This window comes from Haliaeetus leucocephalus, unplaced genomic scaffold (genome assembly GCF_000737465.1).
Source record: "Haliaeetus leucocephalus isolate CR32 unplaced genomic scaffold, Haliaeetus_leucocephalus-4.0 Scaffold263, whole genome shotgun sequence".
NCBI lineage: Eukaryota > Metazoa > Chordata > Aves > Accipitriformes > Accipitridae > Haliaeetus > Haliaeetus leucocephalus.
Genome location: NW_010972699.1, coordinates 280,367 through 308,288, shown reverse-complemented (window position 1 = coordinate 308,288; position 27,922 = coordinate 280,367). Strand labels below are relative to the sequence as shown.

The window sequence follows — 27,922 nt, the reverse complement described above, 5'->3', positions numbered from 1 at the left end:
GGGAGGGAGCTGCAGCGGCAGCCCGAGCCCCGGCTGTCCCTGGCTTCGGGAGTGTGGGCTTGCGAGGACGCTGCGCCCACAGGCATTCTCTTGCTAGTAAGGAAGCAGCCTCTACAGGGCTTCCGTCTTTTTTTTGGAGTAGAAAATGACTCTGACGTCGTCTCTCTCGGCAAAACTCTGCTGTGGTAAAAATTAATTAACATAAAAAAAAAGTTACTTACTTCGCGTTACCTGCAGGTAATTCAGTTAGTTTTTAATCTCAAAGATAAGTGCGTTTTGTGGCCAGAGTGGCTCTGCGTCCTTACTGCCCCAGCCAGAGTAGCTCTCCCATCATGCTGCCAAGGGATTGCCTGAGCTGTTCAAGAAGCTCCTTCTCAGTAGTCAGTTGAATTTTGGCCCGTCCGAGGTTTGCAATGAGAGTGTTGGGGGTGATAAACTATATGGCTCCCTATCAGTTAGCAACTGGTATGAAGTGCAGCAACGTGGAGTAGCAAGCACAGTGCACTGCCAACAGCTGAGGGTTGGATAAGCAAATGGGAAAGGAAGGGTTGCAGGTCTAGTAACTGTCACTTAGTTCCAGTTTGCTCCCAGTTCTTCCATTAAATAAGGTAATAGCATGGACAAAATCTGAGTTTTCCTTTATGTCAGCCTGTTTTGTATTAAAGCATATTGTAAAAGCTATGAGAATTCTCAACTTTTCCTAGTAAAGTACATTCTTATTCATCTCATTGTATAACCTGCTGTTTTCATTTTTAAGTTATGAATTTGGCCTCCTTTCATTTAAAGGTAGCTTTCACATTCAGGAATGAGTTAAAAAGTCTTAGAAAGCTATGTAAGCTGTGCAACTGTAACTTTCTGTTCCAAGTTTTAATGTGTACTTTAAGCTATATGCTTGGTACTTTTGACAAACAATGCTTTCACAGGTATATTTCAGTGTTTAAGGTTTTCTGCCACATCTTCCTTTACATATCTATTTCCCACTCTGCTTTGCCTCTTGTCATGACGTGTAGCTTACGTTTGGTATTTTGTTGATGCAAACAAATGTAGTACTGCTTTTTGTCTTGCTATCTATTTTAGATGTGAGGTTTTGTACTGAATCATTGCTTTCTACAAAAAAGAAATCTTGGGCACTTTTCTTGAAAGAGAGATTTAAAGCCTTTTCTTTCTCAACTGAAGTATTACCATATTTCAGTAAACATTATTATCATTAAGTGACATGATTTCCTTTCTCTTCCTGTCTGATCAGAAAAGTCAGATATCCAAACTGAAGGCATTGGCAGGCTCTTTCTCATGTTCCTATCTGCCTATGAATTCAGTTCCACCCTCTGGGGTTTTTTTTAGAGCTCTATACTTTTCAGTATGTTTTAGCCTTATAAAGCAGTGGAAGACTTTGTTTAGGATTGTTTTACACAGGACATGCATCAGCCAGACAGGTATTCCAAATAGTAATGCTATACAGACCATTGAATTTGTTTTTTTGCTTCAAGCTGTCAACATTGTTTCAGGCTCATGAGAAAAATGATTGGACACTTTTTGTTTTCCCAGTAGAATGGTGTATTACCTGCGGATTATTACCTGCAGATTATCTTCCCTTGCAGAATTGCATCTGGAGTATGCATCTGTAGTATGTTTAACTTGCAAAGCATGATTCCACCAGCAGAAGTAGAGAGTAGAGTACCTACTTTCGTACTTTAGGGGTTTGGGGGGGGGGGGAGGTGTGGGGTTTTTTTTCTCTTTAGGAAAAAATGTACCTCAGAGGCTGCTGACCTCAGACCTTGCAGAGACCTGCTTTACAAGGCAAGTGCCTCAGTATTGACCAAGGTGTATGGAACAAAATTGTTATTTGCTTACTGAAACTGCCCTCTCCCCTATTTTGGCAAGACTCTGTGGGCTTTTTCCTGTCTCTTTTGCAAAGAGCATGCATGCAAGTAAATGTAGTCAGCATAGTCCTGAAAGCAAAGGTGGTTTATGGTGAAGAGGTGACTGAATATGATACAGCTGAGTTTGGCTGTAATTTTGTTGTACCAGGTGGGCTGATTTGTGACTCCAGAGTTGCTGCTAACTCATAATAATGCTGTATTAACAGACTGCATGAAATCCTAGTAAGATTTTCCTAAATCAGTTTTAACAGCCTTCTCACAGACTGCATCTTGTCAATTTGTATGTTGCTATGTTTGGGGTTTTTTTTTATTTCTCTTAGTAAATATGCCCTTTGGGTGGTCTTCTTGTGACTTTTAAAATGTATGGAGATAGTTAATACTAGAGATTATTGTGTGTGCTTTATAGAGATAAAACTATGGTCATGAAAATGAAAAGCTAATAAATCCTGTTTCCCCAAAACCACTTTTTCTGAGTATATCATCTGTCATTTCCCTTATTTCTGTTTTATATAATGTTATATATTCTAAACGGCTATTTCAAAGTCCTACTTTGGTACACTAGAGTACCTGGATAAAATATATCAGGTCAGGATTTAGCTGATTTAGGATTTAGGCTTGTAAACTTATGCTAGAGTCTTCAGTACTGTTTGTACATTTACCATTCATCATGCATGCTTACTGCCTGCTGTTGTTAATGCTTTCTGAATGCACTGTAGGCATACCTTTGAGCTCGTCATGAAGGAAAGTAAAAATAACTATAGGATCTAGTTTGCTGGGTCAAATCCATTCACAAAGTCCCATTCTTAACCACAGACAGTGGCCACAACCTGCTGCTACCCTGCAGTAGGAAGTAATTGGATAACTTCTGATACAAGAGGTCTCAATTATTGCTCCATGTTTAAGAATTTGTCTTTATTTGGGGAATTTATATCTGTTTTTCTCTTAAATGAAAGAAAAACACTAAATTCATGCCTTAGGTATTTCAATAAAAGCTAATATGCATGCACGGGGTGGGTTACAGAATAAATATGCTCCATTTTAATATGCTCAAATTCTTAAAAGTTGATTTCTGTTATCTAAAACAGGTCAATCTTATTAGAAACCTGTTCATACAAATGAAACCAATTTTTTTGTTGTTCCTTTTACCATGGAAGAAAATTTTGAGGAGTTAAAGCCTTTTTGGTCTTAAAAAAAAAAAGTGACTCATAGTATTTTGCTAGTTGGAGGGGAATTAGTTTATCCTGGAAAACACACGATCTCTACAAATTAAGCAGCATTTTTAAGGAGAGGGGTAGTGCTTCTACTAATAAAAGACAACAGGCAAAAGGTATTACAGGTTCTGACTTGCACCCTGGCCCACCACCACTGTCTTCATTTTATAATTTTTTTTGAACACTGAGGGTGGTTGCCAGTACTGCATCAAGAAGAAAATACTCAAAATAAAATTGAAGGTAAAAAAAAAAACAACCAGCAAACCCTGTTATCCTCATCCAGTTCACTCCCACCCCATCCTTGAAAGGACACGTTGTTATCCAATGTATCTTTCAGGTGTTGAGCAAATTGTACCATGCTCTTAAGGTCAATAAAATGTTGCTCTTGATTACTAATTTTTATGTCACAGCAGTGTTGCTTGTGTGTTATCTCATTGTTTACTTCTCAGATGTGAAGACAGCCTCTTCTTTTACAGTATGCTTGTATATTCCTTTGGTAGTAGGTCCTAAAATCTGTGTGGTTTTGAGAGTATATTAGCATATGGTACTTCCCTGATAAACTTGGAAAAGTTCAAATCCTTCAGAAAACTACTCTGGCTTTGGATAGCTGGCAGCAAGTGCTTAATATATCACAGCAAACACTGGATTGTTTTTTATTTCTTTATGAATCATGGCATGGGGTATTGTTCTAGCTGTGCTGTGTGTTGAACATTGAAAGTCGTTGTAATACTTTTCAAATCTGAAAAATAAAAAAATAATACATCCGCACTACTGTATCTTCTCATGCCATCACATTTCAGTGTGATCTGTATGAGTTTCCAGGAATAAAAGCCATTGTAATTGCAGTATTGCTCATTATGGTTCTCCTTTTTTTGCATAAACCTGCATGCATTGTTCATACTTGACCATAGAGGGAGAAATGTAACTTTTAAGGCCTGCAGATTCTTATCTGAAATGTAAGTAAATTCATGTTGCTTTCTGCCAGTGATCACTCTCAGAAAAACTGATAATAAACCAGTTTATTTTGTGTTCAGATGCTTAGTCTGTGATGGTTTTTACAAACAAAACTGTGTGATTTTACAAATGATAAATTCCATTCTTTTCTATTTCCAAGCATTTTGTGGACAATTCCTTCTGAGGTTGCTTACATTCAGTACCTATCAAGAATCCTAATGCAGATGAAGCTGATCCCAGTCTAAGTACTGTGCTGCAAACTTAGCTAGCACAAATGGAACAGAGGAGTAACTCCTCTTTTTTCCCCTGACTGGGCAGTCGTATTGTTTTAGTTCATGCAAGTGCCAGTAGTTTGAAGATGAGATGCAATGAAACTGGAAATTAAGTTTTGGGGCTCTTTTGTTGTTGCTTTTAATGTAGGAAAAAAGCCCAACATTTTTGTCAGATTTTTAAACTTTGCCACTGATACTTTTAACATTGTGAAGTTGATTGTATAAATTCTAATTTTGATGTGAGTATTGTTAGATGTGGTTTGGTTTTCATCCCCTAATTGGAACACAGGGTTGGGTTATGCTTTCATTTAGGAAAGCTGTCCTTGTTAAATGGCTAAAAAGAGAAAAAAAATCTGAAGTATAACCAGAAATCAATTCTCAAAATTTAATCTATTTTCAATTACTGCCTTTTTTTCCATGAAGTAATTCTATTAATTTGATACTTTTCTCAGATAGCTACTGTAGACAGGAATTAATTTCTTGTATAAAAGAGTAGAGGCACAGCATTCAAAAAATTCAAACCTTCTTTGTAATTATAAAAAGAAACAAAAGTAGCATAAATCTACAGAGAAGAAAGAACAGCTTTAGAATTATTTAATGTCTGAAAAGCCTGTGGTGTAGAACGCTGATCTGAAAAAGATTATATGATGAAAAGGTTGATGAAATACTGTTATTTTTGCATAACCAGACAAATGTAATGGATCAACATAAAAAGACTGAATTCAATCCAAACCACATCAAGTTGCTATTAATGACATCAAATTATTATCGGTTATTGTTTTAGGAGACATTAGATGTCTATGATAAAGTCTGGTTCTAGAAGTCTTCTCTGACATACACTTAGTCCTTGTCAATGCTGGTTGTCTCTGAAGACTGAAGGGTCTTCATTACATCATTTAAGAATTAACTCTTCTATAGCCTGCTTATTAATTTTACCAACTGAAAGAGCACCACTGCTAAAGACATGCACTGGGAGGCAAGATTCCTTAAGCAGCTATTTTAGGACTGTTAACTAGCCTGTTACACATTCAAACCACTGCAGATGTGTTCATTGGCTGTTGTGGTTACACCTGAAAAAACATGAACTGCAAGCTTGCAGTTCCAGATATTATTTTTTAAAATGTTCACAACAGACTTGAGATCAGAAAATTCCTTCCCCCTTCAGTCAGACAATTTTCAAATAGTGTTTTTTAGCTGTGTTCTCCTTGTAGCCATTGCTTTTTTTACATGCTAACCCAGAGATAAGAGTAGGAGGCAATTGTTACTGTCTCTACTGAGGCTTGAATGACTAATCTGACAAAGTATGTATTGATCTTTTGAAGTGAAACCTTTCTGTTTGTAGTTCCTAGTTTACACAATTCATGTCAGCCCTGCTGTGCAATGGTCTCGTTCAGAAAAAGTGCTAGAGATAATGAGGGGAATATGCTCAGCCCTTTTTGGCTGGCCAGAAGCAGCAAGTAAGTTAAAACATGAGCAACATGAGTCTTAAGCATCCGTAGCCCATCTTCTCTAGAATTTAGTAATGGAAGCAGCTAGAAGAGAGACAGGCAGAGATTCCACTCTCCCCTCTATACATCTTGGCAATATTGATACATAAGTGAAGACAAAGTGTCTGAGGGAGTGGCATTTTATGTAGCCAGAAAGACTGTGCAGGAATTTCTTTTATATGCTAAGTTTGTGTGAAAATGGTTATTGGGAAAGTCATATATGGTAAGTGAAGGGGTGAAGTAGATACAAGTAAGTGGCATTATGTGCAGCAAGGAAGAGAAAGTGAGGATCTGTGTATTTCTTATTCATATTCTGCTGCTAACCTTGGCACCATAGTTTGATATTTCAAGAGGAGTGCGCAAGCAGATGTAGTGGGCGCTATTAATAGACAGAAAAGGTTTAAGAGGGTTGTTGCAAGGAACATGCAGAGAGGGAGAGCGAGCTCTAGAGTGGATGTCTTGAAGGCTGTTCAGGGAAACTGAGTTAACTTTCTGTGATACTGACAACTCGTGTTGGTTTCAGAGTGCACCAAGCAAGCAGTGACACTGGAAACCTTTGAGGTGTCAGTGTGGGAAACACTCACCTTCTAAAGGTGCAGTTAAATCAGCTGTATGTCTCTGCCACAGTGTGTATTTCTGAAAAAAAGTGCATAGTACTTAATGGGATGTAGTTATTTTTAGCCTGTTGGTCTAATCTAACAGAGCTGATGCAGAACAATGGAGGAATCATCACATACCAGTTCCTTGTCATTTACTTCTGGTTTTATATTGAGTGGTCAACCCAGAAATGACAGTGTGACACAGTAAAAATTAGTGGACTGATGATGGTACTTAAGGAGAGAAAACGTAGGAATTGAAGACGCAAGCACACTGCCTGAGACACAGTTGTGGAAAATGAGTGTCTCAGAATGATGTATTGTAAGAGAGAGAAGCGTCTTCAGGATTGGATATGCAAAGAAATAAAGTATACAGGTTGGGAATGTTGAGCTGGGGAGGCATCACAGCACACCTACCAGTCCAGATCCTCAGCAACAAGGAAGTGCTGCTCAGAAAACTTCCACAACACCTTAGCCTCATGGCTTTAACTATAGCAATATAATTTTGTAAATAGCTACACAGAGAAATGCTATAACTCCTTGTGTATGCTCTTCTTCCTATGTAAGACCTTTTCACAAAGATCTGGTCTTTTATTCATTAGTATATATGAAACTTTTGTCAATACTGACCAACTTTAAACATGGCTCCTGATGGGTCACTGGTGTTCTACCTTTGCAAAAAGTTACTCTTTCCAAATATTAATCAACAGTTCAGTAGTTAGACTATGACACAGTTGCTTGTGGAAAGCTGTAGTTAGCAAAAACTATGACTATAGTTAGAGAAATAATAGTCTCAGTTCAGATGGGGACACTTAGGATAACTTAGTTTATTGTTTGACTTCGCATATGCTTCATTATTTCATTTTGGTTTTCACAGTGGAAGCCCAAAAATACAACAGCAATTAAAGGAATCTACCCTTCATTCTCCATGAGTTTTCTCTGCTCTTATGGTACTTAATTATACCACTTACCCTTTTTTACAATAATGTTAGAATATAACAGCTTCTTTTGCATTACTGCTACAGAGGGCATCTCCCACAAATGTAAGGAAGCTTGGAAAAAGCTCCACAACTCTTACAAGAAACGATGTGGAGAGTGAGAGCAGCTATCTTATGGAAAATATGACACTTTTATATTAGCAGTAGACTAGCATGTTGAAATCTTGCCAGGGTAGTCATTACAGGTATCCACTAAAATCTCGATGACTTGTATTCCATTTTAATTTGGCAGCTAATTCAGGGCCAAGCAGTGTGTCCTGGTTTCAGCTGGGATAGAGTTAATTTTCATCTTAGTAGTTGATACAGTGTGTTATGGATTTAATGTGAGAATGATGTTGATAACACACTGATGTTTTAGTTGTCTCTAAGTAGCGGTTATCTTAAGGATTTTTCAGTTTCCTGTGCTCTGCCAGCAAGCAGGTGTACAAGAAGGTGGGAGGGAGCATGGCCAGGACAGCTGATCTGAACTAGCCAAAGGGATATTCCATACCATAGAACATCATGCTCAGTATATAAACCTGGGGGAGTTGGCTGGGAGGGGCAGATCGCTGCTTGGGTACTGGTCAGTGGGTGGTGAGCAATTGCCTTGCACATCACTTGTCTTTTCTTGGGTTTTATCTCTCTCTCTTTTTGTTATATTCCTTTTCATTGTTATTATTTATTATTATTAATGTTATATTTTATATTACTTTAGTTATTAAACCATTCTTATCTCAACCCATGAGTTTTACTTCTTTTTTTCAATTCTCCTCCCCATCCCACTAGGAGGGGGGAGGGGGGAGGAGTGAGCAAGCAGCTGTGTGGTGCTTAGTTGCTGGCTGGGGTTAAACCACGACACAGTGTCTGATGATGTTTGCTAGACGGCAAGGTTCAAATTAAAAAATGACATATGAGCTATGAAGTAGAGAGAAACACTGATGAAAGCTTGCTAGCTTAAGGCACACAGACTGGACTAGGAAGTAAAGTAAATGATACCAGTCTTACCTGACCTCATAAACTGATGCTGAGATTTTGTCAGCTCTGTATGAAAAATACTTTTAATTGTGATGGACACAGCTTCAATATGACTTTTTTGGTCATTTGCCAGAGTTAGCTTCACTCTCCTGGTTTGTAATATTCACAGCTGTTGTTCATTTCACTTCCTGATTGCAACAGGAGTGATTTAGCAGTGTGTTGGAAACTATTTTACTTTGCTCCAGCTGTAGGCTAATGCTGTAGGTTAATAAATGTGAGTGTTGGCAAATCATCCTGATTGTTGCATATGTGAAATGAATATAAAACAAACAAGTCTAACTAGGGAAGTCTGATAATACTCTTTTTCCTTCAAGTTTTTCCCATGTTTCCAGCTGAAGGACAGTAATGCATAGAAAAGTCAGATAAAATATGAAGTGCATCAGGTGATTCCTGTGTATCCAAATGGGCGTTTAACACTCTAAATAAACAGCTAAGCCCTACATGTCTTTATTTCTTTCTTCACATAAGTGGTTGAAAGTTAGGTTTCTAAAAATTACGTTGTCTCAGCCTAGCAGCAATGATGTGTTGTGTAATAGCTAAAATTCTTGATAATGCAGAGTCATTATACTTTTTTTAAATGAACATGTCTAGAATATGTCTAATTCAGCAATGACCTATTCCTAGGCAAGTTACCTGGTAAAGATTCCCAGGTAAAGTATCTGACTGATGTTTTTTTAAAAAAAAAATCTTTAGATCACAACACAGTCATTTAAGACTTGTTTGCTACTGTGCAAGACAAATGTTTTGCAGTCCTCTGCAGCGAGCTCAGTGTTTGGTAAAAAGTCATCTGTTCCCTCTTCTTTTACCATTTTTTCCCCCAGCAATGACTAATCTGTTGCTTCAGCAATTCATTGTGTGTATGAATAGATGTGTATACATATTATTCATAACTATGTTTAAAATGTATGTGTGCACTGGTATGTTTTAATATGTATATGTATGTATATGTATATATTTCTTTTTACATTTTAGAGCTGTGATGGCCAGTCACCAAGCAGAAGTTCAGAGTTTGAAGCTAGATAATGACTCAGTTATAGAAGGAATAAGTGACCAGGTACTGGTGGCAGTTGTGCTCAGTTTCACTTTCATTGCTGCTCTGGTATATACACTTTTAAGGTGAGAATATGTTGACAGGAATTGATCAACATACCTGTATTTGTAAAATTCTAACTTTCTCAACAAATTTTTGCATTGGTATATTAAACAACTGTGATTTTGTGACATTAAGGAAATGATTGTTTGATCAATTACTCTGTTTAATTGCTTGGCAGAGTTTCATAATTTAATTCACAGTTAGAATGAAGTGATGCATTTCTAAAAGGGAAGTGTAACTCTTCTTTATCTTCAGATGATCAAACAGAGTAGTGTTCATCATTCCTTAAGACTGAAAATGTCTGAATTCACAGTCTATATGGCTGTTGTGTCATATTTGATTACAAAGTACAAATTTGTCAATAATGACTCCACAATTAAGATTGGATGTAATCCTCCAATGTATGTTCTAGTTGCAGTCTCCTTCCAAAAAAAATCCACCAAACCTGAATAAATTGACTGATTTGTTTATAAATTAATATGCTGGAAAACAATGGACTTTAATATGCTTTCCATAAAGCAAAATGTTAAGTTCAGAATTCAGTAACTTTAATGGTCAAGTAATTAAACTGGTCAAGTAAATGGTCAAGTAAAATTATTTTTCATTTCAGAGTTGTTCCTTGCGACCTAACAAGTATTGTAGCCTATGTGTTTGGGGAAAATAAGTCTGAGCTTCAGATGGGCTCTTTTTTTTTTACAGATGTCTGTAGACTTTTGAACACAGGAGAGTTTTAACAACTAGAACTCAATTTTATGACGCCTTGGCACTATGGAATTTACTGGGGAGGATCTGTCCATATGAGAAGCAGTAGCGGGGTAGGAGGTATTTGAGAGCAAGCTGCAAAAGAAACAGGAAGTGGGAAAGCTTGGTTGGACTGCAAGGCAGTACTGCTGTTCAGGACCAGGAGATAGCAAGGGAATCTAAGAGAAACATGTGCACTTCACCTTGCTTTTCTTTCCAAGGCTGTTTCAGTTATTCAGATGGCTTCAAGAGTGCCTCTTTTCCCTCTGTTCTTTTACGCTTTCTCTACCCCTTCTATTGACATTTTTAGCATTTGTGACTTGAGTTTTAAGTGTTTAGTTTAAAAGTAAACATTTTCTTTTTGAACTTTGTAGAGGGAAGTAAGTTACGAACATGAAAAAAAGTGAGTGGAACAAGGGTCAGCAGTGGGCAAGAGTGGTGGGAGGACTGAAGTTCTGGGAGATGATACATCAATGATGAAGGGTTACTTGGGGAGGGAGAAAACAGCTAGTTACTAACTACCTCTGGAGTGTAATGAGCTAAGTAAAAAGCTGTAGATCCTGTTACATGCCCTGATGGTTTATTTTCTGGAGGGCTAAACAAACTCGGACACAAAGCTTCCATATTTTGGAAGTCTTGAAGTTTGTTTACTTCTGTATTGTTTGACTGACTACTGAAAGTCCTATCAGCATCCTCTTAGCTCGCCACTGTGCCTTCTGGTACCTTCTGAAATTGTATTCAGCAGCATTTTTCCTCTACTCCTTTGTATTGTCTCCATCAAAATCTACACAGTACAGTAGAAAATCTATACGGTACAAAAAGTATAGTAATTTTTATTTAGTTAGTACTGAGGGGGGAGTGGGGGAGAAAAGGAGTATTTTCTTTTTCTTCTCTAGTTATCTTAGGCAATACAGTGGTCTGTGTGCTCCTTATACTGTGTCCATTACCCCAGTCTCTCTTCTACCCGTACTTCTGTATGCAACATCTGAAGTACTTAAACTGGGTAGGAACAGGTCCTGGGTAAGAATACATGAAAGAAAGCTTAGGTTAATGAATAAGATTGCAGGAACTGAATAAAAAGGGAAAGTAGGCAGCAAAGAGTGTATGTTGCAGTAGATTTTAGGGGGCAGAAGTGGAATATAGGAAGAACTGTTAAGGGATATGGTTGCTGTACTTGTTTCCAGCAGGGAGAACTCAAGGAAGCATCACATCAAGGCATAAGCTGAAGGTCTCTGTGCTTTTGGTGGTGAAACCTATTAGCGGTAATTAACATATATCCCAAGTTGCAGATTTTCAGTCACTATAAGATACTTTTGCAAAGTGTGTATGTCTTTGAGTTACAAATTTTGATAAGGTGCAGCCAGATTTTTTCCATCCTCTTTTAAACTTGTGAGTCGATTGTCACATTACAAATGAGACTGTGAAAAGTTAGTTTATCCAACAAATTAAAGGGAGCCTGACCCTCCAGTGTTCTGTATCAGAGATTCCCTACTTGTCCCAGATGGCTTACCTGACCCATGTTTATGAATCTGTAGGTTTAGATCTTTTTCTCTCATTTTTCTATCCCATCATATTGTTTGATTATAAGATAAAGTCAGTATTTTCAGCAGAAGTGAGATCTTAATCCTTGGACATTAACAATGGCCATCATTGCACAGTGATACACCAGTCCCCCTAAGTACTGTCCCTCACTTTTCCCTATGTGAGACTGCACACTGAATGAGTCGGCAGTCTGTCTCCTTCTGGTAATGATAGTTTGGTGTGGCCTTTGTGATTCAAAGTAAAATCTTTCCACATCATGGGACTTTTTTCCTCAAGTTATGGAGTGCTAACACGCAGAACTGGGGAAATTAAAAGACTCTGCATCTAACTTTTTTTCTTTCTGACTGGTGTTTGATAATGTCTTTAATTACATAGCACCATACTGTCTTTCATTTATTTCATTTATTTTCTCACACTAATTGCATGACAGAAGTTATGAATTGGATATGTCTTGAGCTCTGCCTGTCCCCTCCTGGACGTTGCGCAGTGTTCTGCTACCTCAGCATCTTATGCATAAGTGACAAATGTTGTACGTATTGTACCTCCACAGCTCTACAAATATTCTCATATATTCAATGTAGTATGTGATACCAACATAAAGTCATATAAATGAACACTTTAGCAGCAAATTTGCAATTAGTTCTTATGAAGGAATCAGAATAAACTGGCTTATAATTCACACCTTCCACTTGTGCATGATTTGAATTGAATTTCAATATATATCAAAGTTCTGGCAAACTGAAGGGGCAAAATATGCTCATTTGTAGCATCTAAACAGGAAAATACTCTTATATATATAACATGTATGACAGACAACATCCACAAAATCTGGCTCATGGAGACCCAGGATGGGCAAGAAGGGTTTTAATGTAAGCTTCCCATGATATAACATTGTCCTGGTTTCAGCTGGAATAGAGTTAACTATCTTCCTAGTAGCTGGTACAGTGCTATGTTTTGAGTTCAGTATGTGAAGAATGTTGATAACACTGATGTTTTCAGTTGTTGCTCAGTAGTGTTTAGACTATAGTCAAGGATTTTTCAGCTTTTCATGCCCAGCCAGGGCACAAGAAGTTGGCACAGGACACAGCCAGGGCACCTGACCCAAACTGGCCAACGGTGTATTCCATACCATGGGACGTCCCATCTAATATAGGAACTGGGAAGTGGGGGTGGGGAATCGCTGCTCAGGGACTGGCTGGGTGTCGGTCGGCGGGTGGTGAGCAATTGCCCTGCGCATCATTTGTACATTCCAATCCTTTTATTACTACTGTTGTCATTTTATTAGTGTTATCATTATCATTATTAGTTTCTTCTTTTCTGTTCTATTAAACCGTTCTTATCTCAACCCAGGAGTTTTACTTCTTTTTCCCAATTTTCTCCCCCATCCCACTGGATGGGGGGGAATGAGTGAGTGGCTGCATGGTACTTAGTTGCTGGCTGGGGTTAAATCACAACAAACATCATATAGGTCACCCACATTAGTGTTAAATAACTTTTTACAGATAACCATGTAAATATTAGTATGAAAAATACGGGGTTTGTCTGTTTCTCTTTGAAGAACTAACAAAGGAGACAAAATGTTAAAGATAGCAGTAATACTGTACTATGATTGTCCACATCAGATGAAGGAAAATATTGCAGAAGCTCCTAGAGCCATTGAGGAAATTATGTAAATAGAACTGCAAGCTGAAAATGTCCTAAAAATTCAGCCAGTCCAGCCCTCAGGTCTGACAGAGGATCAGCTTGCCTAGATCATCCTTCAAAGCAGTGCCACCTGTTTTTTGATTTAACTTTTTGTCAAGATAGATCACAATAGCCTGAGCTAACTTTTTCTGATTTTGTATACTTAGTGGTTAGAAATGTTTTTCCACCAACCTTACATAACTGTGGGAAATAATTCCTCATATTTATAGAACGAAAGCCTTATCCTGTCCCCTTTTCTCTCCATGAGCAGTCTTCTATATGAACTGACATTTCTTCACTCTTTCTCTGATGTTTAAAAAATATGGGCAGTAGCTCTTATTCTCTTCTGAACTTCCTCCAACTTCTCTGTGTGTTTTTTATGCATTTAGCCCAAAATGGAAAACAGAATCCAGCTGAGACCTCAACAGTGCTGAGCAGAATGTACCACCAGTGAAATCCATATGAATAAATAAAGCATAAAAATTCACGGTTTTGAATATGATGCTGTTGACTCATATTTATTGTAACTCAACACCTCTTATTGTTGTCAGCATTATTTTAAATTCCAATTCTGTTCCCATTGTGCTTTTGAATTTCAAACTTGTAATATATCCAGCCTCCTTTCTTCAATGAGTCTCTTCCCCATGATTCCTCTTGGCATCTCTAACCTGTAGTTTTCTTGCCCGTAGAGTCTTTCTTTTTAGAGAGTGATTTAAAAAGAGTGATTTCTTTTTATATCTTGTCTGCTGATAGTTACATAAATTCAACATTCTAAATCTAAGAGTTTGCCAAACCCTTCTTATGTAAATGTTGTCTTAATCTTTCATGTAGCAGATAAAGTTGAAGTAGTTAGGATTTTTCAACTCTGTAACTTAGGCAGTGAGTGAAAAAAATAAGAAATTTACAAGTAGACCAACAATACAAAAACTAGCAGTGGAGACAGAAATTAAAAGTATTTCTGCATGATGAATATAAAAGCTTTCCAGCAACTTGATTTTTTGCAGGTTAATGGCTTAATTTTGTTTCAGATGAAAATCTAGTTTTAACATGATCTAATGATTGATTATGGAGTCTCTGAAAAATCTTGCTGCTGTACAGCTCTAAATGTCCAGAGTAACTTTAGGATCTGTAATCAATGTCCTGTTTCCTCAATTGTTTGTGTGCCTCCTTTAAAATCCTTTATAGCAGGAAAGAATGATTTTTTTTCTCTTTGTTCAAGTTTCTTTTTTTTTCAATCATTTATTTTTCAGTGTTGGGTCAAAGTGTTCAGTTTTTCTTATTGCTTGTATTTTCTTTCACAGAAATGAACATCAGAATATACACCCAGAAAATCAAGAACTAGTGCGAGCTCTTCGTCAGCAGCTTCAAACTGAGCAGGTGCTGTGCTAAGTGTTGGCATCATTCAACTGTCTGGTTTGGGGTGGGGTAGACTTCTCTGAGGTTCTGGAAGAAGCTGGTCTTGAAAGTTATGGAAGCTTACTTACTGTGCAGAGGCATCAAGTAATGAGATAATGTGGGCTTTTTTTAATGGATAAGTTAAGCAATTAAAATTAAGTATTTAGCTTGTTTTTTTTCGAACAAGTTTTTGCCACAAGGTGGAGTATGTTAGATTACGTTGTGTGCTTCCTGCCATGTTCCTGGGAACTTAGTGGTAAAGGAAAGGAAATCTGGAGTACAGTTTGCTGCCACAGGACTGGGGTTAGATGTTTAGACAGATAATGCGTGTGTAGCAGAACAGTGCACAGCAACAAGAGCCAGGCAACAAAGACTGACAGAGAGAAACTTTTTACCAAAGCCTCTAGTGACAGGACAAGAGTCAATGGTTTTAGACCAAAAGAGGTGAGGTTTAGATGGGACAGAAGGAAGACATTTTTTATGGTGAGGGAGGTGAGACACTGGGCCAGGTTGCCCAAAGAAGTTGCAAATGCCCCATCCCTAGAAGTGTTCAAAGCCAGGTTGGATGGGGCTTTGAACAACCTGATCTAGTGACAGATGTCCCTGCCCATGGTAGGAGAGTTGGACTACATGATCTTTAAAGGTCCTTCCAGCCCAAGCCATTCTGCGGTTCTGTACCTGCATCCAGTTCTGACATGTAGAGGAGAGGATGGGAGAGACTGGGCCAGATTATTGGAAATTGCTGAGTCCCAGCCCTAGACTGAAAAGCCATACTTTGGAGAGTATTGAGGACGAGTCTTTCATCATAATACTTCTTGAAATAATGAGAGATTTTTAACTACAATGCATATTTATGTGGAAAACAAATATGGCAAAATGGGGAGAAAACACATTTCATGGCAGTGACATATACAAGCAGATGTCTATGCTTGGGCTTAGGAACACTAAATACTGCAACTGGTAAGCAGTGCAGTCCAGTTACCTCACTCTGGGTAGAATTACTTAGGATAATACAAAGTAACAGTCTAGATCTGATTTAGTCATTCTACAGCATATCTAACCTAACAATGTAAAGGACCAAGGAGGTTCATTCTTAGTGGTCTTTAACTGCATTGAAGCACACAATTACATAACAGATGAAGGGAAAATAATGGGCTTGTCACAAAAAGAAGTTGCTTAGTGAATCAGTTTTTGCATTTAAGAATGTTTGATTTTTTAATTTAAATATATTTCTCTTTCATTTCACATAGTTTTGTGTTTGACTTCCAGTAAATGAACGCTGGATTTTTATTTTTTTTTTCAACTCCGTAGACTTATATAAAAATAGTATCTCTAACACCTTGCATTTCTCTTCTGTTCCAGCAGGATGCTTCTGCTGGTGATAGACATCGCTTCTATACAGATATGTCCTGTCCAGTCTGTTTGCAACAGGCTACATTTCCTATAGAAACAAACTGTGGACATCTCTTCTGTGGTAAGCAGGAAAAACCTCAAGTCGCAAAGATAAAACCAGAACAGAAATACAAATTTTTGGCACTAGTACAGCCAACCTAATGCAAAGCTTTGTTTGATTTTAACTGCTTGTCTGCATTAGAAATAATTTTTATGTAAATAGTTGAGAAAATACATTTGTAAATAAACAGTCACTTTGAGAGTGTGCTGCATTTTTTTCTATGCTATCAGGACTGAAACTGTGGTTAGTTTAAAAATGTCAAGGACAGAGAGTATAATTTATTTCCAGTTAGTAAAAAAATGAAAGAGGCTGAAAAACACTTGGAAATGTACCATTTAAAAAAAAAACTGGTTTAGAAGGAGTAAAAAATTCTGCTTGGTGTTATCTTTATCTCAGAGTGGCGTTTTTTTTCTTGGAAGTCTTGAAGAATTAAGACTAAGTTCACAATGCTTAAAGTGTTTCCCTTTTTTTTTGTGCTTAGCTCTTCAATTTTATATATAAACGCCATGTGTAGCATTTTGCTTCCTCACCTCAAGGTTCCCAGTAGGATTTTTTCACTGCATTCATCTAGTTTTATGGAGCATTTAGTGTGTACCATGCCTAGTCGTTTGAACAAAAATATTTACAAATCTGGCAAACAGTTAAAGTACTCAGATTTTTATATATTCCTTCATCTCTTGGAACTCTGAGAATAAAGCCAGGTTTTTAGAAGAAATTTTACATCTCTTGCCATTTTTGTGAGTTCTGAATTTTAAACTGGTAAAATTTTTAATTATTTGCTTCTTCAGTTAATGACTAAGAAGTTTTCTGTCTTTTCAGGAAATAATACCTTAAAATTAATCATGCAGTTGAACCTATTCAGGATTTTTATCATTAATAGCTTTGAACTCAAACACAGTGGTTCTTGGTATCTTTAGTGAATGCTGTATACAAAATTACACCAGAACAGATAGGTTTAACCTAACTGCTCATACACTTCTGTTGTTTTCATTGGTGTGTAACATTTTACCTCATGCAGTGGGTGTTTCAGCTCAGAAGTTTAAATGTGTGTAACTTACCTTCATCAGGTTCCTGCATTATTGCCTACTGGAGGTATGGCTCATGGCTTGGTGCCATCCGTTGTCCAATCTGCAGACAAACGGTAATATTTCAAGTAATCATGGACCTGATAGTTTGGCTATCTAGTATAGCTTACTAAAAAAGCACTTACATGTGAACTGCAATAGTGAGACTGACAGAAGAAGTCTGAGAAGCTGAAAGAGTATGGATATGTGAGACATAGATGGTGGACATGTAGGGGTTTTTAACATTTTGCTTTGCCAAATGGCTCAGAAAATACAGATTGTTCCTGCAACTCAAATTTAAGTGAACAGCACTGATAACTCAGCCATTTTTCCATAGAGTATATGAAAACAGAAAATTGTAAGACCTTAACTATGATTCTTCCATGCTTTTTCTTTGGTATATTGTATAACTTCTTAACCAGAACTTGCATCCGAAAGACCTGGCTGTTGTGGAAGACTGCCAGTAGGCAGTATACGGCTGGTTTCTGAGAAGTACCCTCTCCCTTCCTTCTCTGTCTGCCAAAAAAAGCCACCCATGACAATTTCTTATTTTGTCCCTTTTTTTTAGTTTGTATATATTATTAATTTGAGCTTTGTAGAGCAAGCATTAACTTACTTCCTACGCAACTTTACTTACATTGTCAGTTTGAAATATGTCCCTGCAACTCATTAACACTTAAGATCTCTGAGTCTTATAGTCTATGTTTTAACAAAAGTATATCTTTAATTTAATAGTGCACAAACTACAGAGCTAGTGACTTCTGATGAATTACATAACATGCTTCACGCCCTTGCCCATACGTTATATCCTGCTTTGATTATGTGTATGAGCAAGACAAATGACTGTAAGAACACAGAAGAAGGAAAGAAAAATGGGTATGACTGGAGGAAAAATGTCTAGGTTTAGAGTGTAGCCAGTGAGGAGAGATACACAAAAAATAAAGGTGAGGAAGATGGAAAAGGGGAAAATAAGTGATTTTTTAGTGTCTCTCATTACATAGATATTCTTCTACCTTCCTCTTAGTAACAGGTAAATTGGGTGGTACTGCTTGAATAGTTATGCATTCATTCTCATTTACAGTGCCTGCATTTAAAAGGCAGTTGCACGTATAACAAAATCTCCTTGCTGTGCCTAGGTAACATTGTTTTTACCACTCTTTGGTGAAGATCAGCAGGATGCAACCCAAGTATTTCAAGATGTTAATGATTACAATCGGAGATTCTCAGGACAGCCCAGATCTGTAAGTTTTGGGTAAATATGGGTGGAAGCCCGTGATTTTAGGGGAGATTATCAGCATTTGGGGGGGTCCTTTTTTTTTTTTTTTTTTTAATCCCCTGGGATATGAATTTTCTCTTCATGATCCTTAGGGACTATACAAGTTTTCCTTAGGAAATTCGTGTTTATATAGTTAGGGCCAACCCACGACCTTGAAAATATTTATTTGTAATTTGTGGAAAAGTATGAAAACTTGCATTTTTGTTGTGAGTGAGAACTGCTGATAAGTCTTGAGTTCCCTATTCATGTGTTAAGCTCTTTTTTAATTATGACTTGTTAATTTGAAAGGATTAATAATTAGTCAGTAAAAATACTTAATGAAGTACATAACCTGCAGGGAAGAATATTCACTTGATTGATCTCTCTGCATTGATTAGAAGAATCTGAAGTTCTACTCTGTGCCTTTCTTCCTCAGATTTCAAACTATATGCTGTCTTAATTTTTTAATTTTCTTCCTAGATTATATTAGTCTTTCTTCTGCTCTCTGAGTGAAAAAAACAGGAATTTTATTGATAGAGATGGTTGAAGTTCTACAAACTTTAGAAAGTCAGCCTTATGAGCCTGTCTTCTGTGTGCATGTTCTGGTCGCAATGTGAAATGCACACACATGCATACTAGCAACTTCCTTGCCTGTTGTCATCTGTTCATTGGATTTGGATGTAGCAACAAAACATTAGCAAGAAAAATTTACAGTCCAAAGAGACAAAAGAGGTGTGAGATGGGATTTTTTTTTTTTTCATGTTCTGAACCACCAAACAGTTATGTTTTGATCCAGAATAGATTGAAACTACCTTTCAGGCTCCATTAGACCTCTCTGTGGGCTCTGTGTCTAGTCCCCAATAATCTGTTTGAGGTCATGCCAGAAGTCTGCATTAAAGCCCTAATCGGACTAGATAAATTGTCTTTGATTTATACATGGTCTATTGCCTTAACCACATAGAAAATTCCTTTCTAGAGAGCTTTTTCAGCCTTGGCAATAACTCATTTTAGTGTCATGGCTCTGTGTAGAAACTGTCTACAGTAGAAGAGGAACCAGTATGAAAAAAATTTCAAAGTTAACCCCTCCCTACACCTCACAACAAAAACCTGAATATTTTCTACTGAGCAGTCCCTCACTAAGATGACAGAATCATAGTAGAAAAATGGAAGGGAGCCAGGGGTGGATTCATTTAAAGGTTTTTTAATTTACTTTGAAGCTTGATCCATCCTTTGGAAACTTGTGTGAATCACTGGTTATATGCCAGGGGAGGGGATGTTGTGTTTCCGCAACCAATTCTACTTTACCTATTGTTTTTTTCCTTGCTGTCCTAGCTGCCTTCTATTCTGATCAATATTTCACTCCAGTTAACTTGTTTGCTGTTTCTCACTTTCTCAATTATTTGTTTTACTCCAGTAGTCACTGCTTTTCTCTCTTAATATATGCCAGTGTATTTTGCAGGGAGTTAATTGTATGTTTTACAGTACAGAATAACACAGTTTGACTGTTTCTTGAAAACATATGTATTCTAAATCTGACTTTTTACCCAGCAAAACTAAATCCAGGAAGTCTTGTCTTACTGTTTTTTGTTTTAATTCTTATAAACTAACAGATTCCAAAACTCTAATGTAGTAATAGAAACTTTAGACTGAAAAAAAAAAAAACATTTAGCATGGGCCTGTTGCTAAAGCAAAATATTAACCTTTGGTTTCTTTCTTCATAGATTATGGAAAGAATTATGGATCTGCCCACTTTATTGCGGCATGCTTTCAGGGAGATGTTTTCTGTTGGGGGCCTCTTCTGGATGTTTCGCATCAGAATATTCCTCTGCTTGCTTGGAGCCTTGCTCTACCTGGCTTCACCTCTGGATTTTCTTCCTGAGGCCCTCTTTGGAATTCTGGGGTTCTTGGATGATTTCTTTGTCATTTTTCTTCTACTGATATATATCTCTATCATGTACCGAGAAGTGGTAACACAGCGGCTGAATAGATGAAATGGACGAAAATGACCCAAATGCAGAGGCAGTTGTGGTATGTTTTAGAAAGAAAGCTACAACATAAGTACGATATAGCAAGGCACCTGTGTACAGTTTCAGTAGTTACAATTTCATAGCTGGTCATCTTACACAAATATGAAGGGTTACTATACAGTGGTGCTTAACTGGAATCTTTAATTTGTATATTACATATGCTTCATAAGGATGACGTTAGTTTTATAATGTAAAAAACTACCTTCATCTACTTCCACCTGATGAACAACTGTATGTAATCAAAGCAGAAAACACCTTTTTTGGTGTGTGGTTTGTGAAAAAAGAGTTCTATTAAAGGACTTCTAACAAAAAATCTGGTTGGGTAATCTAGACATGCATAAGGAAATTCAGAAATTCTTCACAGTACAGTTATCATGGCTAAATTGTTAATGTCTCCCTGTTGTCGGCTAGAGTTTTTTTAAATAAAAGTAGTTTTGTGTGTTTCTGTGGAAGAAGAAACCCAAGGATCACATTACAATTATCACCCTGCAGTTTGCTGTTGTCCACATGCTTCACAAAACCAAGGAGAACACCTCAGTATTACTTTTGAACTGCACTATGTACAGTTGCATGCAATTCGTACAATTTTATTTTTATATTTGGGAATATACACACAGTATCTGGTCTAGGTAGAGAAACCAGTATTATGCATGCCAGTCTGGTTAGTGCTCTTTTTTTAAACAGGAGTGTGATTTTTCTCTTCAGGCTTGTTTATTTGGTGGGTATGTATCTTGGAAGCAGGGGTTTTATGCTACTTGGGGTCAATGCAATATATCTGAAGTGAGAGTCTGCATTCCTTTAGTTTCATTAAAGCATTTAGGCAATGGAGAGACCCCTCAAATTTTAGATAGTGGTTGAAGAAAAGAAATCAGAACTGGATGTTTACATTACAGAACTTTACCTGAATGTACATTCTGCAATACAAGTATTAAGCAACTTAGATACTGGGGTATTTGATTTTCAGTTGGGATTTTCTTGTTTGGTTGGTTGATTTGGATGTGGATAGAGGGGGTTCTGGATTACCTTGAAAAAGATCTGTGATAAGGGACCACAAAAAAATCCTGGAAATGTTTTCCAAAATACCAGGGTATTAATTATCCTTAAAGTTGATTTTTTTTTAATGTTAAATTTGAATATAGGCTATCATAGCTACAGAAGTAATATGAAAATATTTTCATTTTAAGAAATGAATGCCAGTAGAAAGGTCAAGGGTATGACAGATCTATGTACTTTTTAGCTAGAGGAATGATAATTACCATTTTATTTTAACCTCCTGAGTACTTGAAAGACAGTGATTAGACAGGTGATTCTTTGAGTGTTTACATATATGGGATGAGACTTACAATGAAAGGGACCTTTTCACAACTTCTGTGTTTTGCTCATGCAGGTGTCTTTCCACAGCTTCTAGCAGCTAGGCAAGTGCAGGAAGATGATAGAGCTGGCATCTGACATGTCAGTGGCTGGGGTCAGAGATTGTCCTTCAGTGTCAGTGTTTTAAATTACATTCATTTAAGAGTAAATTCACTGATTCTTCATTTGAAAATTTGCTTTTGAAAATCCAAAGACATTTTACAAATGAACTGGAAAGCGAAATTTTTCCGTTTTGCTGTTTGTTAGAGATGGGCAAGGGGAGAAACAGGAAGTGAAAGGTGGGAGGAGGAGAGCAAGAGAGAAAATTACATTTTTGGAAGCAGATGCTATTGGTTTTGGCAAACTAACTGTTCTTGAGCATCTTAGTTGAGCTTTTCCCTTTGTGTTGGCATTGCTAATATATTGTGATGTGGCTACCTCAGTTAAAAGTCATTAAGGTATTACTGAGTAAGCATGGGATATTCATAAACTGTTAGGTACATTCACAAAGCAAGATAGTTGTTTAGGATGTTAGGTAAGACAGGATTTTGCAGTTTGGCTGTAAGCATTGTTTTGGGTTTGGATTTTTTTTCCCAAGAGATCCACCTGAGAGCAAACTCAAAAAAAGTATTTTTAATTGAGTAAATTTAACACCCCCTTTTCTCCTGGAGCTTAACTTGTGGATCTGCTTAGAGAAGAGTGTGAACTGCTGTTGTAGAACAACTGGAGTCTGTTCATAGAATCTGTTGATCTGGTACCTCCTCCATATGTTTATCTTATGATTGTGTTTATACTTTTTCCCATGACTCTCTAAATCCAGAGTGGATATAGATGTACATGAAGCTGCTTACTGATTTGTTTTCTCTGAGCTCCCCAATTCCATGTGCTACTGTGAAGTTCATGCAGAAGTATCCATCTAGGAGGTTTGGTCATGAAGAACAGACCTTCTTGTATACCTGAAATCATGACAAGCCACATCTGAGTAGCTATATAAAGTTTACTTGTGTTCTGTTTTTTTCTTCACTACATTTCTGCTAGCCAGAAGGGTTTCACTCAGAGGCTTCTGCTTACTTTTGAATATTGAGTAACATTGTAAGCTTAAATTCAACACATGAAATGCTTGACAGAATTAGGACCATCCTTCCTTTCCACCAATAAACATGCTTGCTTATGAAGACTTTTTTTTGGTCCTGCAAACCACTGATGAACAGTATTATGACTTCCTTAGGCCTTTTTGTACAGCTGTAACGTGAAGATGCATTGGTCCTGCAGCATCTGGCTGCTGCTCCTTTACACGAATCAGAACTACCTGTAAATTAGCTATCTTGGGTACTTAGCTTGAGCTTACTTTAAGCTCTAGAGCTCCCAAGAAGCTGGAGATTAATACATGAGCAGGTAGTGTTCCTGAACTGTGTGCTGCCAAGTTGTTCTGGCAGCAGTGTTAAAGGAAAGTGCTAGAGCTAAGCATTGGCTTCAGAATGTGTAGGAAAGACATGATGCTGCGTGGAGAGCAACTGCAAACGTTGCTGCTGTTTTGTCTCCTGGAATGGGGCAGCCGTGTCACTAAGGGGGGGGGGAACTAAAAAAGGAAAACTTTAGCAGCAAAGAAGAGATACAGGGAAAAAATACAGTTCTTTAAAGATTCTGACATCTTCACCAAAAAATGTGTGAAATATTTGATTGTTCCAGGGGAACAAAGGGGAAAACTAAAGTTATACTTAATAGCTCTTACAGAATAACTTGTAGCGTCTTGAGGCCTAGTGATCGTCATGACAAGTGCTGTATAGAGCGATCTGTTTCTGTGTTGTTTTGTGTCCCACACCATTGATGTCTATGAGGATGAGGCAGAACAGTGTGATTTGGGGATACAATTTTGCCATAGGTTTCATAGAACTGTAGCAGTGACCTCTGTGTTACACTAGATTTTTAAGACAAAAGGATTTAAGCCTACTTGTTATTACTTTTAATGATAATAAATTGCTATTGAAGTAAGAGATTGTCTTGATTAATTTTATTCACTTTCTGGGTGGGAAATTGTTTTATTCCCCCTTTTCCTCCCTCCCTGGGCTAAAGTTGGTGGTAGCTCTTCTGCAGTCTTGATGAGAGATAACATGGTTTTCATCTTCATTATTGCTATTATAAGGATTACAAAATTTCAAAGATCTTAGTCCCAAAAGTATATTGTACATTAGATGTCTTTTCCCTGAGCAGTCTGACCAGTACCTTCAGATCCATGGGCACTAAGCTTTCAGGATGATAAACCAGTACAGATGATTAATTAGCACCTTCACATATCAATCTTCCAAGCAAACAAAAGCATAAAGCAGTTGGGTCAGAATCTAGTTAGTGAAGTAAATTGAAGGAAACAGCAAATAGTCTCTGTAGGTTTACAGGAAGGATGAAGGTTGGGGTGGGGCAGGGAAGAACTGGATGTGACCAGTGCTGCAATCCTGTGCTTTTCCTGATTCATGCCATGAAAGGCCCCTGGGCATCAGGACAACATGATCCATCCTGCTAAGAAATGTCCAACAAGTCTTAGCTGGGAAGTTGGGTCTAGTGTTCTGGACCCAGAACTGAACTCTGTAGCCTGCTTTGATATATGGCTCCAGTGTTTATGGAAAAACATGTAATTACATATTTGGTAAAAAGCTATTAAATCAGGTTTAAAATTTGATAGGTACACACTTGGCCTTTCATCTGATGCCTCTGTGCTTGCTGTAGGGAGCTCAGTGAGACACTTGAGAGTTCCTCAGCCAAGGCTGCCAGAGGAGATGGCTATTTTAGAAGGTCTGTTGTACAGTTGCAGTTGTGGGTAGGTTTTCTACTTCCAGCTGCCAACCAAACAGGCAACTGCCCGTTAGTCATCAATACTGGAAGCCACGTGGGCATTTGTTCCAAGGAGACAGAGCAGTAAGTCTCATTATCCCTGTTTCTTTGAGATGTAACATCCTAGTGGGTTGCCGCCTTCTCTGTTGTGGGCACTGAGGTTTTCACCTGGGGGAGAATTTCATTTCACCTGCTAAATATCATTCTATCTATGATCCCCTCAGCTCAGAAACTGCAGATATTTAGGGCAGAGGTAGGTCTGCAGGTGCTGTTCCCATGTGGACAGCACATCATTAGACACTGTGGTAAGTAGAGGTGCTTTCTGTAAACTGGGGATTTTGTTCATTCAGGGAGTAAGAAGTCAATCCAAGTAATAAATAATTAATACTGCAAAATGAGGGAAGCAGGAGGTTAGAGTTGAGTTTCCTATACTACAATTTGGATTCAGTCTCTTTGTATGCCCCTGCTCTGTACTACATTGCCTTCTGTAAGATGTTTGCCATTTCAGCATCCACATAAAAGTCTATCATAGACAAATTTCATTTGTGCCTACATAATCTCAGATCTTGCCATGGGTACTTGTATTGCAACTTTCATGGCAAGTGTTAGGGCTGCTCTGTTGAGTGGATTAAATCAAAGGGTGTGGCTGGGTGAGGGAGAACAGAAAGAGTCCTCTTAAAGAAAATTCCTAATTGTGTGATCCACTCTCATTGGTACTGTATGGCCCTGTACGAGGACATCTAAATAGCCTGTCTCTCTTCATTTATTCTAATACTAGGTAAAAGGCACAAGAATGTTGAAAACTCTAGAAAATACTTCCAGAAGGAGAGATTGGAGAGACTGGTATTTTGCCTATAGGGTAGACTGAAAGATGTGAGTCTCTAAATATGTTAAAAGGGGATCCTGTTCTCTGAATTAGGTATGACCGGAGGAAGTAGCAGGGAGCTTGAATTGCCGCACGAGAGACTTAGATTAGAAGAAACTTGCTAAAGTGTATTGGAAGAGGATATTGTCTGGCCATTGGTGGAACCACTGCTGGGAGGCTTCTGAAGGCAGGCTAACATCTGTGGGGACTGGTTTCTGCACAGCTAGTCCTGCTTGTGGAAGTGGCTGCTTTCAAGGCAGCTGGTCTGGGCCTTAATGGACATGGGACCAGAGAAGTCCTGATCTGACCAAGTCTGTCTTGCTGCTGGTGTTTCTGACACACATTACTTGTATGCATCAGCTGGCAGACCTGACCAGCTTACCTTTGCCCAGGAATTTTGCTAAATAGCAGTGCTTAAAATCCCTGGGGTAATGATATGGCTCCACCTTATTTCAGGACACCTTAATGATTATTTACAATAATATTCCATTTTATTACAAAAACTCATGGTTTGTCCAATATCTTCCAAGAACAGGATTATTTCTCATGATTAACAGATGCTTAATTGGTGGGAGGGAAGGAGATGGGAAAGGAACATAATTGATAATATTGAGTCAATTGCTTATTGCTGGCAGGTAACTGATGGGGAACCATGGGTGTACCAGGTGTTACTAATAGCTTGGCTAGAATATGTTGCATGGAAAGCTGTTCAGCCTCATGCTAGCATATGTTGTGCTTCACAGTCAACAATCATTTTCTCCCCCCTCCCCCTTTCTGCCTTAATTCTGTAAACTTATTTCTTCTTTTAGCAAGATGGGGAGGCAGCAGAACTTGAAAATAATCCATGCCACACTTTATACAGGGCAGTGCAAGCACTCCTGAGTAAAGCACCTTTTTCAGGGAGAGGCGTCCCATTATCACATGGGACATGCCCTTACTTTCCAAAGTGGAAGGTCATGCTGTTGTCTTCCTTACCTTCTTCACTGCCTGGGTGCCAGGGGTTGGTGTTGCCTGATGCTGTAGGGAGGGTCACAGTATTCAATTTAATGCAGATTGACTCAAAATAACTATTATAATATGCCTCATCAGTGAGCTGGTTTATGACAAGATTATGTCCCATCCAGGGTCTTCAGCATCCAGCCAACAAATCTGAAGCTGCTTTAGTCTCATTTCTCTTTTCCTTGCAGGTTTTTGTAGTTTTGTTCATTCCCCTCCCATTTTCTTACTATGGTGCATAAGGACCACAGTAAAGATCACAAAGCAAATTTTGATGAATCGCTTGCTCATATACCACAACAGTTCACACCTTACCACTGAATCTCTTCCAGCCAACCCCTTAACTCTCTTGCATTTCATAGACCATGCATCAGGAAGGAAAGTAGAAATGTGTCTGGTTAAATGGCTAAATTCCTCCTGTAGCAACCTGAAGAAGACAGTTCAGTACAGCTCTGTGGTTCTGCCTCCTTCCCATGCAAGGAGCTGGGCATCCTGTGTCTGCTGCCTTTCCCCAAGAAGGATGAAGGACCTGAAGTCCAGCAAACTTTTGGCTTATGCCCGCAACTTCCCTCAGCAATGCCTCCTGGTTTGATAAGTGGAAGTGGAGAATGAAGACTAGAAGCATAGCATCAAAGCAGACCTCCAGTTAGGCAGGGCTGTCTTTGCGCCTGGGAGGCTGGAGAGGAGCCCATGTACTAAGGAGCTATTGCATACAGTTTCAGTCACGTCTGGAGAGACTGGTTTTCTCTGTCACTGAGATTGTTGGGTGCAAGTCTTTTCTTGATGAAAAACAAGGCATTGCTTTGAAAATAATCTCTGTGGTGTTGGCCTTTATTTACACACAGGTATTTTGCGCCCCTGGGGTTCTTGTTCTCATGGTTTTGTTCACAGGTCCCACAAGCAAGGATTGTCTCAATATGAAAAGAAGAGAGAACTTGGTAATCATATTGCAACTGCAAGAGCCCTAGGAAAAAAGAACAAAAGAACACCAAACCAAAAAAACCAACATACAAGACACATGACTAAAACCACAAGGGCTGGCAACATGGTGTCGGCAAAGCTGCTTCTCTGGAAATCCCTTGAACTTCCCGTTCTGGGCTGCTAGACAAGCCCTTTCCTGTATTCAGATCTTCACTGTTGATCCATTTTACCTTGCTCAGAAGAAACGGGCAATTGATAGCAGTAATTTTAGATGTTAGATCATCAGCAGAAGTAGCCAC

At 38.2% G+C, this 27,922-nt stretch overlaps 1 protein-coding gene across 8 annotated transcripts in view; it reads left to right on the top strand.

Annotated features, from left to right (window-relative positions):
• Nucleotides 1–23,588, top strand: part of RNF170 (ring finger protein 170) — a 23,760-nt gene extending 172 nt beyond the window's left edge. Inside the window, exons 2-10 of one of the 8 annotated variants that reach the window (XM_010569175.1) lie at nucleotides 581–608; nucleotides 1,740–1,797; nucleotides 4,003–4,047; nucleotides 9,385–9,528; nucleotides 14,773–14,848; nucleotides 16,229–16,340; nucleotides 17,387–17,460; nucleotides 18,520–18,624; nucleotides 20,360–23,588. In XM_010569175.1, coding sequence (XP_010567477.1) covers nucleotides 9,392–9,528; nucleotides 14,773–14,848; nucleotides 16,229–16,340; nucleotides 17,387–17,460; nucleotides 18,520–18,624; nucleotides 20,360–20,629 — 774 coding nt within the window. In that variant the 5' untranslated portion in view covers nucleotides 581–608; nucleotides 1,740–1,797; nucleotides 4,003–4,047; nucleotides 9,385–9,391 and the 3' untranslated portion in view covers nucleotides 20,630–23,588. The other 7 variants (XM_010569176.1, XM_010569178.1, XM_010569177.1 and 4 more) reach the window with 7 other exon arrangements.
• The last annotated feature ends 4,334 nt before the right edge of the window (nucleotides 23,589–27,922 follow it).